The sequence below is a fragment of the Oreochromis niloticus genome, linkage group LG7 (assembly GCF_001858045.2).
Source record: "Oreochromis niloticus isolate F11D_XX linkage group LG7, O_niloticus_UMD_NMBU, whole genome shotgun sequence".
Lineage (NCBI taxonomy): Eukaryota > Metazoa > Chordata > Actinopteri > Cichliformes > Cichlidae > Oreochromis > Oreochromis niloticus.
The window spans coordinates 28,344,465-28,360,950 of record NC_031972.2 but is presented as its reverse complement, the minus strand read 5'-3'; the positions used below and the strand labels follow the sequence as shown (position 1 = coordinate 28,360,950).

General features: G+C 36.4%; 1 protein-coding gene across 1 annotated transcript in view; it reads left to right on the top strand.

The window, feature by feature from the left end:
• The window catches only part of unc13bb (unc-13 homolog Bb (C. elegans)), a gene marked incomplete at its 5' end in the record, with an annotated part of 73,993 nt that overhangs the window by 17,287 nt on the left and 40,220 nt on the right, over positions 1–16,486 (top strand). The window contains 6 exons of the mRNA XM_025909369.1: positions 6,727–6,826; positions 9,276–9,393; positions 10,243–10,366; positions 13,992–14,065; positions 14,282–14,339; positions 14,605–14,634. Of these exons, the coding sequence (XP_025765154.1) occupies positions 6,727–6,826; positions 9,276–9,393; positions 10,243–10,366; positions 13,992–14,065; positions 14,282–14,339; positions 14,605–14,634 (504 nt within the window). The remainder of the gene's footprint in view (positions 1–6,726; positions 6,827–9,275; positions 9,394–10,242; positions 10,367–13,991; positions 14,066–14,281; positions 14,340–14,604; positions 14,635–16,486) is intronic.

Here is a 16,486-nt window from a genome sequence, read left to right as displayed (position 1 = left end):
TGCTGCATTCACAAATGTAGTTTAAAAACCATCAACAAGGAAGTAAAATATACAAGTCAGATCCCAAAACACTCTGTCCCAGTACTGTTTTAAGATCCTCTGGGATGGAAAACTGTCATGTGGGTTGACCAGTCCAAGATTGAAATTCTTCCTTGAAATCTTGGACACTGTGCTCTCCAGGCTATTGATAATGGGGGACAGTGCACAGCTCAAAAGCTAGCATTTGCCTTCCAGACAGTGTCTTTACTTTCTAATGCTGTGAGTTCAGTTTTTGTAGCCAGCATCAAGTGACTGAAGTTGATCCTTTTTTTTAAATATATTGTTGTATTGTCAGTTTTCAAAGGGCTTTGTAGCATTGAAACTTTGAAGGGATTGTGGGGCTTTGCTTGGCTGTCTATGAGCTCCTCCCTCTTCCGGGTCATACGACATGTGACACCTGTCTCAGAGCAAACATTAGGTGAATTTCACTTTAGCCAGGCATCTCTCTGGAACAAAATGTAAACACTAGTCACTTTTGTTGTTTTTTGGGGGGGTTTTTTAAGAGGGCAAAGATGGAAACGAAGGCCTGCGAGAGATTTAGAGAACATATTGTGAGAACTCATTTGGAAAGTGCTTGAATATTTTTTATCTAAAATCTCTCCGTCCAGCTTTAAGATTAACATTGTTAGATGAAAAGGCAAAACAGAAGTCTGTTTTAATTTGTAGTTCTTAAATCAGAATGAGAATTTTGCAGTTCTTAGCTAAATAAACAAAAATAACCAAATGAGAAGTTTAGTATTTTCATGTGTTTAAAGATGTCCCTTGTAATGTGTTATGGTGTTAAAGATTTTGTCAAAAAAGTGTATCAAGACTAGCTTTTAAAAAAATGTCATCAAAGTAAAATTTCTATTTCCAACTAATCTAAATTAGCTGTTTTCCTTAGGACTTATGAAGTGATATCAGCTCAATAAACTGATGTCTGAGCTTATGAGTAAAGGTGTTTTAGAAAACAGAGTTTTAGCTGACTTTGAAAATATACATATAATGAACTAATGTATTTTATTTTATTTTTCAGCAAATTTGGTTAAACATAGCCAATGCTGTTTTGCTGTCCTACTTTTTTGGCAACGTAAAGTGTGGTCATGGTCCAATGAGCATGAAATATTTTGTTATGCTGCAAATGCAATGGTTTGTGCTTCAAAACTGCATACCATGATGTGTTGAGCTGCAAATTTTAAGATCAGATTTCTGCATTTTTATGATCATTGCACCATTTTACTTTCAATTTTTGTGTGAATAGCAATAAGGGATAGATTCTGAAAGAACAGGAAGGAATAAGGAATTACTGAACATATTACTTACCAGTTTTCTTACCTCATGATAATTGTACTTGCATAGGGTGACATGTGACTTATTGGAAGAGGCCTCAAAGTTTACATAAGGCTGGCCTGGGATTGATGTTTGTATTGTGTCTACACCACACCTACGCGTGGATGGCTTTTTATTTTGGCACATTTACATAAAGTGTTTCGAGAGAATATGGTAAAACAGAAGGTGACATTGTTTGAACTAGTTGGCAGTCTATCTATCTATCTATCCACTGTCTTATTATCCACTGATTCGCTCATAATAACTGTTTGCTGCTAGATGTGTGCTTGCAGAGTCTCTGCTTGGAGTAAAATCGGGAATATATCATTTTAATCACAAGCTTCTCTTTTAACAAAGTACAAACATAGACTTCCAGGTTAAATAGTGGGTAATATAACTGCTTGATAACACTATTTTTGCCAAACTAACTTACACATGAGGATATTCAAGCAATGGTAGGAAAGTCCTCTGATAAATTTATGTTTTGTGTTGCATGCAATATTGATAAGTGGCCTGATGTTGAAATGCCAGTCTTCCAGCTGCCTGCATTTTCCTGACTAATTTATTACTAAGAAAACTCATCACTAATCAATAATGAATGAAGACGTTTGACTGAGGGTTTACAATGATTCTCAGAACATCATCGCATAGTTCACATGGTCATTCGATTTTTTTCTGCTTAAGAGCACATTGACTGGCGTGCCTTCACTGTTTTACTCTGTGTGTGTGTGTATTGGAAACCAAATATGTGAATGCACACATAAGCATGTTTAAATTTCCACCAACATGGTCAACAGATCATGTTTCTTTATATGTAAGCAACAGTTTGGGTTAGGCAACTTGACTCAATCAACATTGCAGTTTCTTTCTGCAATGGGCCTACAGAATAAGGGTTTTTCACTGTACACAATGCATAATGTCTTATTAAAAAGGTCATTCTTTTACAGCATCTGGAAGTTCTCATTAAATGTGCACACTGGTGGTTAAAACTGGTGCTAAGATTCTTGAGGCCGACGCTGATGTTAAGATATGGGAGTTTAGAATTGGATAAATATAATTGTCTCATAAACATATTAGAAAACAAGCAAACTTGATATGAAACTGTCTTAAGCAGGATATTTGACTAGTGACTAATATTTGTCTTTTCTTTACTGCACTTCCCATGTCTTAATAGCCTGTAAGTACTAGAGATGGCACGATACCACTTTTTTATGTCCGATACCGATATCAGAAATTTGGATATCTGCCGATACCGATATGAATCCGATATAGTGTGTTTTTTAATCAATAAAACTGTTTTTTTTTAATATCTTGCTGCATTTTGTATAAGTTCATACTCAAGTTTAAACAAACAACAACACTAAAGGTATTCTGTTATACCTGTATGTAAAAAATACACTGCGCCCAAAATATTTCATAGTTCAGCAACACTGATCAATCTAATAAACTTAAACCTGCTCCATCCTCCCTATTCTGGTATTTTAAAGAGTACTTAGCAGAAATATTAAGCAACCTAAATAATAGGGTTGCAAACTCCCAGCAAAAGAAAATAGGGAACCACCCCCCACCCTCCACCTCATGATGCTTAATCGACGTAATCAACTTTAATTTGATGCAGGGTGAAAAAAAAATGCACAGAAATAAATTATTTTTCAAGAATAATTAAATAGATTCAACATCTTTCTTCTACAGAATTGCAGACTGCACAGATGGTACTTTCCCAAAGGAAAAAGTACTAGCTTACTAGGGTATATTAGACTTAACAGTTACTATATACAGTAATGGACTTCTATACATTTTACATCAGATTAAAACTTTGAGTGTAAGATTCAGATAATTATTTATTAAAAGCTAGACATTTTAAATGAGAATAAGAAAGAAAAGTATGTCTTTGTGCCCCCTTTTCCCTGTTAATGCCCTATCGGCCCCCCTGGCTAAACTTTGCTAGATCCGCCCCTGCACAGTTACCAGCTGTCAGCTACGTAGAAAAGGATCCTGGTGTAGAAAGTAATATTAAATAAATTCTAACAACAGCTTATCAAGGTTAAACGTGCTGCTGTTGTTCAGCCGCTGGTTTCCTCTTTCTGGTGCAAAGTGGGCCAAAAACAAAGAAGAGAGACGGACTCGCTACAGAAAAGCCGATCAGCTGATCATTGATCAGTTTCACGATTGAAGTAGCAGCAGCAGAGGGAGGGAGAGAGAGAGAAGAGGCAGTCGCTCCATATATCGGTTGTTAAGCTTAACTTGGGAATGCTTTACAAACATTCAGAGATGAACTTACACACTTGCTTTACTTCTCTCTGGGATAACTTCCTCAGAGATGAAATGCTAGTTTGGTAGTGAGGCTACAAATACACACAGCCGCTCTGTGATGCATACTGCTCCGACGTGCTACGGTTATGAGCCGAGTTAAGCCATGTTGCAATTTTTGTGAGGTGCTTTTTTGATATTTAATGGATCGGATTACATTTTTTATTTCTCGCCGATATCCGATCCAGTAATTTAGGTCAGTATCGGACCGATACGTAATATCGGATCGGTCCATCTCTAGTAAGTACATATAAGACATATATTTGCAATAATTTAATAGAAGATGATTTATCTAACTATTGTGCTGAGATTACTGTAGATATATCCATAATTTCTTTTTAAATAATTGCATATTGACTGAAATGTTGGTTTCCATTAGATTTTTGTGATCCTCATACTATACAGTAACCATATAAAACTGATCTCTTATGTAGGTAAGGCACTGATGTGCAGGTGGATACCTTGTTTCTGAATACAATAAAGGTCTCTAATGGAGTTAACAAAAAAAAAAAAAAAACACTTTCCAGCATACTGGATTCTGAAATCCGTGTGGAGGAAAATCTATATTTACCAAGCTGCTGTGCATTGTAACTTGTCATACCAAGTTACAAAGAAAGACACTGTAGACATAAAATGTGACCACTTAGGAAACGTACCTTCGGTTTTATCTTGAGCATTTGCGTTTGCTAAACTTTGTTTTTCTCATATAGTAGTTATAGCCCAGTTATAGCCTAGCAGATCTGACTGGTGACAAATAAGTTTGTCTTTTCTTTATTGCACTTCCCGTTACTTACGTAGGTACTTATGCTTACGTACTTATGCTTACGTACACTATCATATATTTGCACTGAGCTAATTATTACATGTGTATGATGTGTTTTAAAATAGTGGTATTTTAACTGAAATTTTAGTTTTCATTCAGTGTTTGTTGTCCTCAGACTATACAATACAAACATAAGACTAGTCCGTTATATTGGTGAGACATTGCTATGCAGGTGGATCCTTTTTTTCCCTCCAGTCAGTTATTACTTCTTCCTCCTCAATGGTGTCAGCCGTATCAAGGAAAACACCTGGTGTAAAGGTCCGGCAACCACTAAGTGGCTCTTATCTAATCCATACATCCTCTTGCCTTATCTCATCTCTGCTATTCATGGGAGCTGGCCCAAGTGTGGCACAAGGCATGGAATATCTAATTAGGGAAAAGCTTCAGCATCCCCGAGGCAACTTTAATACTGTGTGTGTTCTGTTGCTACTGTTTTCACAGGACACTAATTAGGTCTGTGTCCTGTCAGTCCTGGTTTGCGGTCTCAGTGTCACTTCAGGGATTCTGTGCTTTCAGTACACTGTTTCAGTTTGCAGTCTTAAGTATCTATTTATGTTCCGTGTCAGTGGAGCGTTGTATGAATCCACCTGTGTCAACTGCTGGCAGTCCCATTGTGTCAAGGAGTTGATTTTACTTATCTGGCTGCTATGTTAAACGCTAGTGTAGGGTAAATGTTTCGGTTTGTTGCTGGAGGAACCAGGGTAATCTTTGTTTACTGTGGTCATGGGACTGGTCTATACAGGAACAGCTGATCTCTTGCTTTTGTTTCCCATAGACCAAAGAGGGTCATTTGTGTGTGTTTGTACTGCCTGCTTGCACTGTTGGCTGTCCATATCAGGGAGCCACCATTCAGAATATCAGAAACTCAGAACCATAAATGTGCTGTCAGTTTATGGAAAAGATATTCATATTAATATAGTTGTACATTTTTTGCTAAAAACTTCAAGATGATATCCATCCAGCTGTATGTTGTTAAATTTTAATATCATTTTCTGCTTGATAGTCTTGTCATTTTGTTGGCGTGAGCATTTATACCTTGCTACTTGTGCTACTCTAATTGATGTGGGGAAACATTGTTTATACAAAGGTGTCCTTTTAATATCTTGAATCAGATGATTGTGAGCTATTCCCTGAGTAGTATTGCATGACATATGATGAAGTATATTTTATTTATCAGTCGGAAACAGACATCCTTTTTCCTTTCCCTTTCAGTCCTCCTCCCACTCAGCTTTTGTGTCCATGTGGGGGGTTGAGTTGTAGCGAGGACCACCAGTTGTGCAGGACTGGTAACTACATGAGGAAAAATGAGCACATCAGCAGGCACGTGTTGATCCCCCCAACCCCACAGTAGGAAATGAAAAGCTGGTAGTTTTAGCACGGGTTGCCTAATCCCTCATCCATCCACCCTCCCCTTCAGCACTGACCGCTGAAGCATACAGTTGTTGAGAATCGGCTGTCCAGCACTACTGTCGGAAGGAAGTTGACTGAGATCACTGGGTGTGAAAGTTGTATACACACACACAGATAGACATTTGAGTCAGTGTTTCAGTGGTTTTGACAGGCAGTAGACTCCTAGCAGGGTTCAATTTTTGTGTGTAGGTCACACAGTCAACTGTTGCGTCAAATGTTAAAAATGCAACTAAACCAACTATATTCTATGTATTGATGATATTAGGGCTGACAGAGACCTTTTCTGTAATAGTAACAGGTCAGTAGTGACTTCAGCTTTATTACATCATGAGCAGGCATGCGTCCTCTAAAAAATACACTTTGTAAAATGTGTATTTTTTAGAGGACAAGTGTATTTTAAAAAACAGCTGCAATTCATAGTGGACTGGAGACCTATCATGTATTTGTACATCCTGTAGTACTATGTGCTGTGAGGGTTAGGCTCTCATTGGAGATTAACAGGGTTGATTTGCTGGCCTGGCCTGGGTTTGGCTTGACATAGTCGGGGGAGGAGACTGATCTGCTTTTACTCTCACTGATACTCCTGATGTCTTTTTTTTTCCTCCTACAGAAAACAGAGGTAGAGCTGGCATGGTAGTTCAAACATCTCCTCTGCTGTTCTATCTAATAGTAGACTGTCCAAAGTCTTACTATGCTATGTGTCTTAATTACTGCTTAATGAATCCCATATATTTCTATTAACTCATGTGCAACACTCGCTCTCCTCCATATGCTCTCAGTGCATTGCTGTCTTCTCATTATAATTAAATCGGAATCTGCCTTTTCCTCTGTTTCAGATAAGTTCAACACCTATGTGACGCTGAAAGTGCAAAATGTTAAAAGCACAACTATCACTGTGCGTGGGGACCAGCCCTGCTGGGAGCAAGATTTCATGTTGTAAGTCAATCTGAAATACAGAAGCAAATACAGAAACACACCATTCATCATGGGGAACAAAATCAAACATTAATACATAAAAAACCACACACTCTGCATCTCTGGGATAGAAACAACACATCCACACTTTTATCTCTCCAAGTTACTCATCCGAATGCTTAAAAGCTACAGTTTTTCATCTACGCCATTCAGTTTAAGACAGTATATCGTAAAACAGCTGTTGGTCATTTCCTCCTTATAATTTATTGATTTAATTTCCCCATTTTCCTTTCCCAGTGAAATGTATCTATGGTGACACTAAAGGCAACACTTTGTTGCATGCGCGCCATTGTTTGTCTTTTGTGAACTCCCTCTTTTGGGACAGTGTTTGTTTTTCCAGGCCTCCTTCCTCCAACTGTCCATTCATGCTTTGTCACTAGGTGTAATTCCAGGTTATTCATCAGGCTTTCCAGCAAATTCTGAGTACCATCTGTTACAGCGACCCAGCTTAAATTTAAGCAAAAAGTGGGAACTTTACAATTTCAAACTTTGTATCTTAGTATCTACCATGCAAGTATTTTTTCAGGATTTTTATGTTACATTTTAAATATATTGTCTAAAAACATCATCTGAACAAAACAAATGAGTAAGTAGTGGTTGTCTCAGTTTTGTAAATTAATAACTGCAATTGTTCATTCAGTTGCACCTTCTCTATATTTAACAAGTCAAAAACATTTTTTTACATTTTCTTATGTTTTGTTTTTTGTTTTCGTTTTTTTTTTGGCCTTTTAGCACCTGACTATCAGATTTGTTAAGGTCAGTAACAATACTCCATATAGGCTATGGGCCTGTATGCGCCAAGACAATAGCCCATGAAATATAAAATGACACCATTACTAGTCTAAACTTGTGTTTTCGTGTTGTTTATGCCAAATTCTGACCCTGCAGCATTTTTCCAATTTTCCATTGTACAGTTTTGGTGAGTCTGTGCAAATTTGAGCTTCAGTTTCCTGTTATCAGCTGACAAAAGTAGCATCCAAAGTGGTCTTCTACTGCTGTAGGCCATCTGCTCCAAGGTTCGATCTTTGGCCTTTTGTAACCTTCCCATCAGCTCAGCGCAGCCCATTATCCTCTGACCTCCGGCATCAAAAAAGCATTTTCACCAAGAGAACTGCCACTCACTGGATATCTTCTCTTATTTTTTTGGACCATTCTCTGTAAGCTCTAGAGATTGTTATGCAAGAAAATCTCAGTAGATCAGCAGTTTGCGGACAGTAAAAATCACGCCACGTTCAGAGTCACTTAAATTTTCTTCCCCATTCTGATGCTTGTTTTGAACTTGAGCAGGTCAACTTGATCTTGTCTACATGCCTAAATGCATTCAGTTGCTCACATGTGACTGACTGATTAGAAGTTTACTTTAATGAACAGTCAAGGAATTGTACCTAATAAGTGGCCGGTGAATGTGTATTCATATAAGGAAAAACAGTACTGTACGAATTTAAATTGAATTAGGTTGGACTACATGGTTGTAAATCAGTCTATATATATCTGTGCTCTTGATATGTTACACAAAGTGGCCATCATAGTGAAAATTATCCACAGTCTCATACTGATGTGTATATTACATTAAGCTTGTTTTTATTAAATTTAGACTGAAATTGTTAATGTTGCTTTGCATTAGGATAAAGCTCAAATCATTTCTCTTTTGCACAAAGTGGTTGGAAAGTGATTTAAAGAAATGAATGATGATGCTTGTATTTGTATTTGAAAATAGATTGCAATTTATTAGCAATTTTGGCTTTACCAGTTTATTTTGCATGTTTAAAAAGACAGGGATAATGCAAAACGTTAAAATAAAAGGTGGCACAACTGGAAAAGATAATCTAAACAGCAACATGAACAACAATAAATCTCCCGGTTAAAATTAGCCCCAGTTAAATACCTTGCTATATGTATTTATTCTCTTTTCAATGAGCAAATGATTTAGGAGGCCTTTATCTCTGCACCTGAGCTCTCTGGACCCCACCACCCTCACACCCACCCTTGCTCTTTTTTTAATTATCTTTTCTCTGATCTTGCTTTTGTTTGGTCCGTCAGTAGTTGTAAAGTGGCACAGATGAGAATATGCAAATGCCCTTGGTGTGTGGTTGCTTTTAAAATTCATGTGCCATTTTAATACTGTCATCAAGCTGTTTTGAGCCCTTTGAATAGCATGTTGAATGACAAAACAAGGCTGGAAATGATTATGACAGCTACTACAGGACAAAATGAGGAAGTAGCTTTTGTAGCTAAAGCGATTGTAGCTCCTGATTGCAATCCTTTAGAAATTTCTGGTTCAATCCTTGTGTTTTTTTTTCTGTTTTAAAAATTTCTGGTAACAAAGTTACATTACAACATGGTTATTGTTTCATTCTTTAATTCAGTGACATTTTATCATCATCATCATTTGTTACTTGAATTTCCACAGTGAGATCAACCGGCTGGACCTCGGCCTCATTGTTGAGGTGTGGAACAAAGGTCTCATCTGGGACACCATGGTGGGGACTGCATGGATTCCATTAAAAAGTGTCCGACAATCAGAGGAGGTCAGAACTTACACCCACACAAAAAGTCAAGTATAAGTGAATTTTAGTCCAAACTTTTGAGGTGGAAAAAAGCCACTTGAAATCCATCCATTAGAAGTAACAAAATACAGCATTTAACTTCATCAATCAATAGATGTTAAATTAGTAAAATTAACAAAAGACAAAACAAAAGTTTGTACCTTTACATAAATATTGCTCAGTCTATCTGCATTTTTCCCTAGAAAGATATATGTAAGTAATTCCAGTTGGCACAACAAAGATGTGAAATGATGATCTCATAAAAGGGACGCTTTGAATTTTTAGTCGTACTAAAACTTCAAATGCTACAATAAGTAAATGCAAGCACCCGTGTGTTGGCTATATTCTGTTCATAAATTACTTGTTAGTTTAAAAAGTAAAGTAATACTGGATTCCTAAACCTAAGGTAAACCTAAGTAATACAGAAATTTCAAGTATAAAGGCAGTTTCAAATAAAATAGACATTTGAAAATGATCAATATGTTTAAATGTGTTATACAATGATTACAGTTACAGGATGATTGGAAATCAAAAAGTTAAATATGTATTTTTTACATACAAAAAAGTAGTTTATACAAAAATGTTTCTTGTTTGACCCGCATAATACTAAGAAAATGAACTTTGAATTTTTCACTACATTAAACATACTTTATTATAAATGGCGCTTGGCTTCACTATCTGAGCTACAAATAGTAAAAAGGCAGGCAATATTAGTCCAGTAAAACTGCCTTAAATACATATTAAAAGAATCAGTGGCATAGCATAAACTGAAGAATACATGCAAAGGCATTGTCTGTGTAAATAAATGAATGTGTCCACATCTAATTTCAGGAGGGCTCAGGTGAGTGGCTTTTCCTGGATGCAGAGGTCCTGATGAAAGCTGATGAGATGTACGGCACGAAGAACCCGACGCCTCATCGAGTCCTGCTAGATACTCGTTTCGAACTGCCTTTTGGTGAGATTAAATCTGAAACCATTTTAGCTGCACAATAGACTTCCAGAGTCTAAGACATACAGTTGTTCAGTTGATTGAACCACACTTGTAAATACAGTTAAAGCTCTTATGTAAGATGTTTTGTAATAGATACATTAGTTATTCTGGTTGCCTTAGGGTAAATCAAACCTTGATCTGGAGAGTTACTCAAAGGTCACAAATGTTTCCTCCTGAAATGTCAGGAACAAAAAAAAAAAAGTGGCGAGCCTGGGGCAGTGTGTAACATCATAGCCTGGTACCCACTGGTCTTGTGCAGACATATGGTACCTAGTAGTAATTTCTTTTGAACAGAAAATCTAATGGCTAAACAGTTGAGTCCACAATTGTTGGACAAAGATTCACAATTTTTGCATAGTTTTTGACCACTACAGTGGATTTTAAATCAGATAACCATTGGATTTAAGACTTTCAACATTAACTGAAGGACATTTACAAAAAAAAAAAAATCATGAACTGTTTAGGAATCACATGAATTTTTAGATAAAGTCCCCTATTTTCAGAACAGCCTGGTTTACACAAGATACATATAAGGTCACATCATAACATTCTCCCTTTGCGTGGAGTCGAGCAGGATTTTATGGCTAGAAGCAGTCCAGATATTTGTCTTAGATATTTGCCTTACAGTGTAACATCCTGTATCTGGTGCCTTTGAGAATGAGACGCCTGTTTCTGTCCTGCATAAGCTGAGGTCACTAATTCAACAATAGCAGACCTTCCTTTATTAATTTAGGTTCCGTAAATATAATTTTGTCTTTGCCAGGTTGTCCTGTTGTGGCCAACAGGATTTAGGAACCATTAGAAATATCCAAAAGCATTCCTAACATGAGAAAGAGGAATATATGACTCTGAGTTTGGGTCCATTAGCCACTTAATCAGTGTTTTCTGGAATGATCCATGTCAGAATATGAACACAAATTTCATTAAAGGTGCATTTATTTATTTAGCTACATAGGGGCAGAAAATCTCCACAGTGGGCTAAAGGACACATAACCCTGACAACTCTGTGGTAGATCACAAACTGTGTGTAAAAGATAGACAGCCACTATAATTCCAGCTACTGATTTCTGGACTAGCCAGAGGTGACTATTTTGACAAGAGTGTTAAGTACTTAGTTAATTCGAGATGGGACTGTATAGGTGCATTTCACAGAATTGGTTACCTACTAATTTGTGCTGATAATGTTGGAATTTCCCTTACTTTTATTTGGTCTCAAAGGTGCCAACACAACAAGGTCCAGATCAGTTTACACACATACTGGATTAAAAATCAGTGGCACCAGGTCTTATGACTTAAGAAATGTAGAAAATTTGGTTCGAATCACTGTCAGTGTTAGTGGGTATGTTTAAAAAATCGATTTCCCGATTCAAGTCGATTTTAGTTTGAATAATTTTGCTATTTTGCTTCCACCACAATAAAATCACACTTCCTGCACAGCTCTCAGTGTACTTCAAGAACAGTTTCCCATGTCAAATCTGTGTTTTATATCTCTGCATTATTCGCCTGCTTAGTACGCACCAGTCTACCATTGTGTTCAGTGCTGTCGCAATCGCTGCTTTTCTTTTTTCTTTTTTTTTTTCAAAAATGACCTCCGACAAGAAAGCCTCATTCTTGCTGTTCAATAGCAAAGAAATTTAAACTTTTACAAATTATGCCAAATTGCAAAACGCTTAGCTGTGTCTCTAATAAAAACCTTTGTAACTTTGCTCTGCTTCACTTCAGCAGCATCAGGTCATGTTCATATGTTGATTTATGGTTTTCTTCAGTTTTTGATCTGCTGCAGAATATTTTTAAGGTGGTTATCTGCTATAACAAGCCAGGCCAGGAAAATCTCCTTCATGTTTTTCTGCATTTTATCCTCAGTTACTTTGCCACAAAGGCATCTGCTGTGATGATTAAACCTCTGATAAAGTCTCACAAGTTTCAGCTTTGTTTTTATACATAGATGTAAAATATGGATATGTACTGATAATTGATCAGAATTATAATATTTCTGACTGTCTGAGTCAAAATCGAATCGAATCGGGACCTTGTGCATCGGAACTTAATCGATTATAAAAATCGAAACCGATACCCCGCCCTAGTCAGTATGTCCAGAGGATCAGGAAAGAGCTGGAACAGTGAGTGTCTGCAGCCATCTGTAAAACATGGTGGATGATCTGTAATTTTTGAAGCTACATCTCAGGCAGTGATATTGGAGATCTATTGTAAATTGATGGAATTTTGTATTCAGAAAAGGGCGATCAGATATTGATTCACTGTATAATAACATCTGGAAAGAATCTAATTGGTAGTGGCTTTGTTTTATAGCATTAAAATGATCCCAAACACACTGGCAGTGCAGTTAAAGCATATCTGGGTAAAAAAAAGAAAAACAAACACACACACACACTATAGAATGCTAATAGGGGATCAACAGACCTTAACATTATTGAAGCAGTATGGGATCATCTTTACATAGAACTGTCCAAAAAGCCACCATCATCCAAAGAAGAGCTTTAGATGTCCTTCAGGATGCCTGGGGAACAATTCCTGAATGCTACTTAAAGAAAGTACAAGAAAGATTGCCTAAGAAAGTCCAGGCTGTGTAAAAGGATAAAGGTGGTCATGATAATATTGACTTTTAAGCTCATTACAATTAGAAACTCTGTTTCTGTCTTGTATACTGTATTTCATTTATGTTTCCACATATTTCAATAAATGGTTGCACCTTTTTATAATTTTTCTTAGCAAAATGAGGAAATGAGGGTTGACTCAAGACTACAATACTGTAGATGAAATACGAACTGTAGTTCAGCTTGGTGTTTGCGGTCATCTATAAATAAAGACTAAATATCCTGACATTTGGAGCTTGCTAGGAATCAAAAACAGCTGAATTTACCTGATATTGGCAAGTTTTTCAATATTAAAGTTTGATTCACATTTAAAAATATTAGTTAATTAGTTATTGTATGGTGAAGTGTCCTTTGTGCTCCCACCACCTTTTTGTACTTGACCACTACACTGTTTTAATACTGCACTGCATGTAATGCTTAAGCCTTGTGATCAAAAGGCATCAAAGTTGAAGCAGAGTGTCCACTGTGTGGGAGAGAGCCTCTTCCTCTGTATTAAGAGGAGCCCTTTTAAGGTTGCAGGAGCCCATCATGACTCTGTGCTTCCAAAGCCATTCATTAAAGCCGTGGGTTTGTGGTGTCTTTGAAGTCCTAGCCTTTGTGTTGTGTGTGGCCTTTAATGTGCATCTGTCTGCAGTGCAGTGCAGATCCCCCTTACAAGTACGACTAGTCTACCAGACATCATATCAAACAGTAAAAAAAAATAATGTAGAGTAATTATTTTGTATTTTTCACTTAAAAGTTATCTTTTGATTATTTGTGGATTTGAAATTCAATTTTGTATTATAATTTTTCAGGAAACCTGTAACTTGCCACACTGTACACTTGACATTTATTTTGTATGTTACGGCTAACTTACTATTTTCTTCATTTCCAAACAGCTCATAAAAAATTGAACAGACATAAATGTATTATGATAGCATGCTGGGAAATGAAGCTTGAAGTTTATATTTGCTACATGCATATTTTTGTGCCAGATATCCCGGATGATGAGGCGCAGTATTGGACTGGCAAACTTGAGCGCATCAACAGAATGGGAATCCATGATGAGGTAAAATACAGTTTATACCAGAAAGTTTTAATATAAAATTAAGTTTATTATTCCAGTCAATAAAGAATGCTATTATATGCACAATTTAATTATTAATGCACATGCATATAACATCTATAATTATTTCTGGTTCCTAACATTGATAGAGTAGCAATTGTACATGAATTATAATAATGATAATGAATAAATTGTTGTTTTACTCTCTGTCCTCTCTAGTACTCTCTTCAGGAAGATGTTCAGAGTCACCCATTGCCATTTGCAGCTTCCCAGTGCTGTGAGTACCTGAATGTGTTGTACTTTTAACCTCTAGATGGAGCCAGTTTTCCATCTTTCTGGATCTCAGACTCATTTGTCTTGTTACTTCTATTTTATTTTTTTTCTTTTAAATTTCTTGTGACAATTTATGTGTTTGTTTGCCACTTATGGGGCTCCCTCATTGTCCAATTATTACAACACAGGAGCACTTAATTCTTCTTTGTTTACACAATCCCTGGTTCCTCTGACTTGCCTCTCATTTGTTACATCTGCACTTTTACCAGGCAACTATTTCGGATGGGCTGATTCACTGAGTATGTAACACACTTTGATGAAATTCTCCCCCTTGGCCAATCCTCATTCCCCTTCTGCATGTCATAAAGCCCCATGTCCCCCTTGTAACAAGTAATCCATAAGGTTCCCATTCAATTAATTCACATTACTTAATTTTATTTTTCTTTCCTCACTGTATTCATTGATTACCTTTTGACATTTTCTCCCATCATGCTCTTGCTGTTTTCTTGTTTTCTACAGTATGCCCTGTGCTGATGTTAGAATATTTTTTACAACACATGTATCATTTATTATTATATTGTGCACATTCCTGAAAAGAGCCAGAAAAGTCATCTTCTGATACATAAACAAGCATTGCTAGAAGTCTGATTAACAATGGAAGCCCCTATTACGTGTTTATAGTAGGGAATTGCAGTTCCTTCACAGAAATGACAGGTGGCAGTCTTTGCTAAATATTTATGAATCACTTCTTATGACTTTATCACTTTGAAACGATAAACCCCAGCCTAGCTATCCCCCTACCCAATACTAGCCTTAGGTTAGCTTTTGAAAGACGTTGTCTTTGAACTGGTGAGGTCAGTTTCAAAAAGTGGTATATTTTGGTGCTTTCCTATATGAAGTTATAAAAATTATTTTGAAGCTGTGTGGGGTGAACACTTACAAACTGTCTTCTTCTCTGTACTTCAACACAAGGTTGCCCCTTTGTAAAATGATTATTTTATGTTTTTCATGTATAAATATAGAGGCTTAACTGGGCTAACAAGAAATAAAGTTCATAGTCTTTACTTTTCTTATAGAAAATTATTCTGTAGATGAATCTATGGGATCATACATATAGAGAGGTGAAGAACAGCTCTTTGCCTTACATTTAGCACAAGTACTTGCATGTACAGCACTTTATTTTCTTAGTGGGGCAAGAAAGAGTGCAAGCAGTGATATAATGGTTTGATATATTCATGACTATGAATTTCCCAGGCTACATGTGCACAGGTGGGAGTTTTATTTAAGTAAAGCCACATGAGGTGAATTGTTTTGTTAGAAACTTTGTCTTGTGTTGCACTGTAACCCTTTTAGTGATAACCAATTATTTTAGTATTTTATAAACAAAAATCAGCATCACAAAAAAAATATTATTTTTGCTAAAAGAGCAAGGGAAGGTCTGCATTTACCTGAAAATAATAAGAGCGATCCTGACAAAATCTGTTTTTATCCTTCATGGAAATCTTCTCATTCAGAAGATTCTCTTACCTTCTTAATTGAGAATGACTGTACCAGAGTACAGTGCCATTCTGTGGGTCTGTCCACTCTGTTTACTTTGAATAAATCACTTTCAAATAACCCCAGGGTTGTACACAATTAGCTCTTATAATTCTACAAACCTATTGTTAGTCAGTTAGTCAGCTTTATTTTTTATTTTTTTGCTAGGATGCTGAATTATAGAATACTACCTTCTTTCTTGTTTAGTAAAAGTTGCATCTTTTATTTTGTTCTTGAAATTCTTGAAATATTTGCATCAATTGCACAATTTTTATGACATTTTATGATGTGAAATACATTAAAATATAATCAGAATGATTCTGTCATATCAGGGCCATTAACATTTATTAAAAAAACCACACAATGCGTTCCTGGCTGCAGATTTGTGTAGCTCTGTGTCCATTTGTTGCTTTCCTGTCCTACTCAGACATCATTATAATGGTTAAGAGCGTGTCTAGAAACTGCCATATTTTGCAACTTGTATTCAACATTTTGCTTTTTTTGCAGAAGACCCATACTGCTTTGCACTTGACCCATAGCCTTTAGAAAATTTTAAATGTTTGCATTTTTAACTTTTCACCTAGCATCAGGTAACCTTGGTTTGTTTATTTTTTC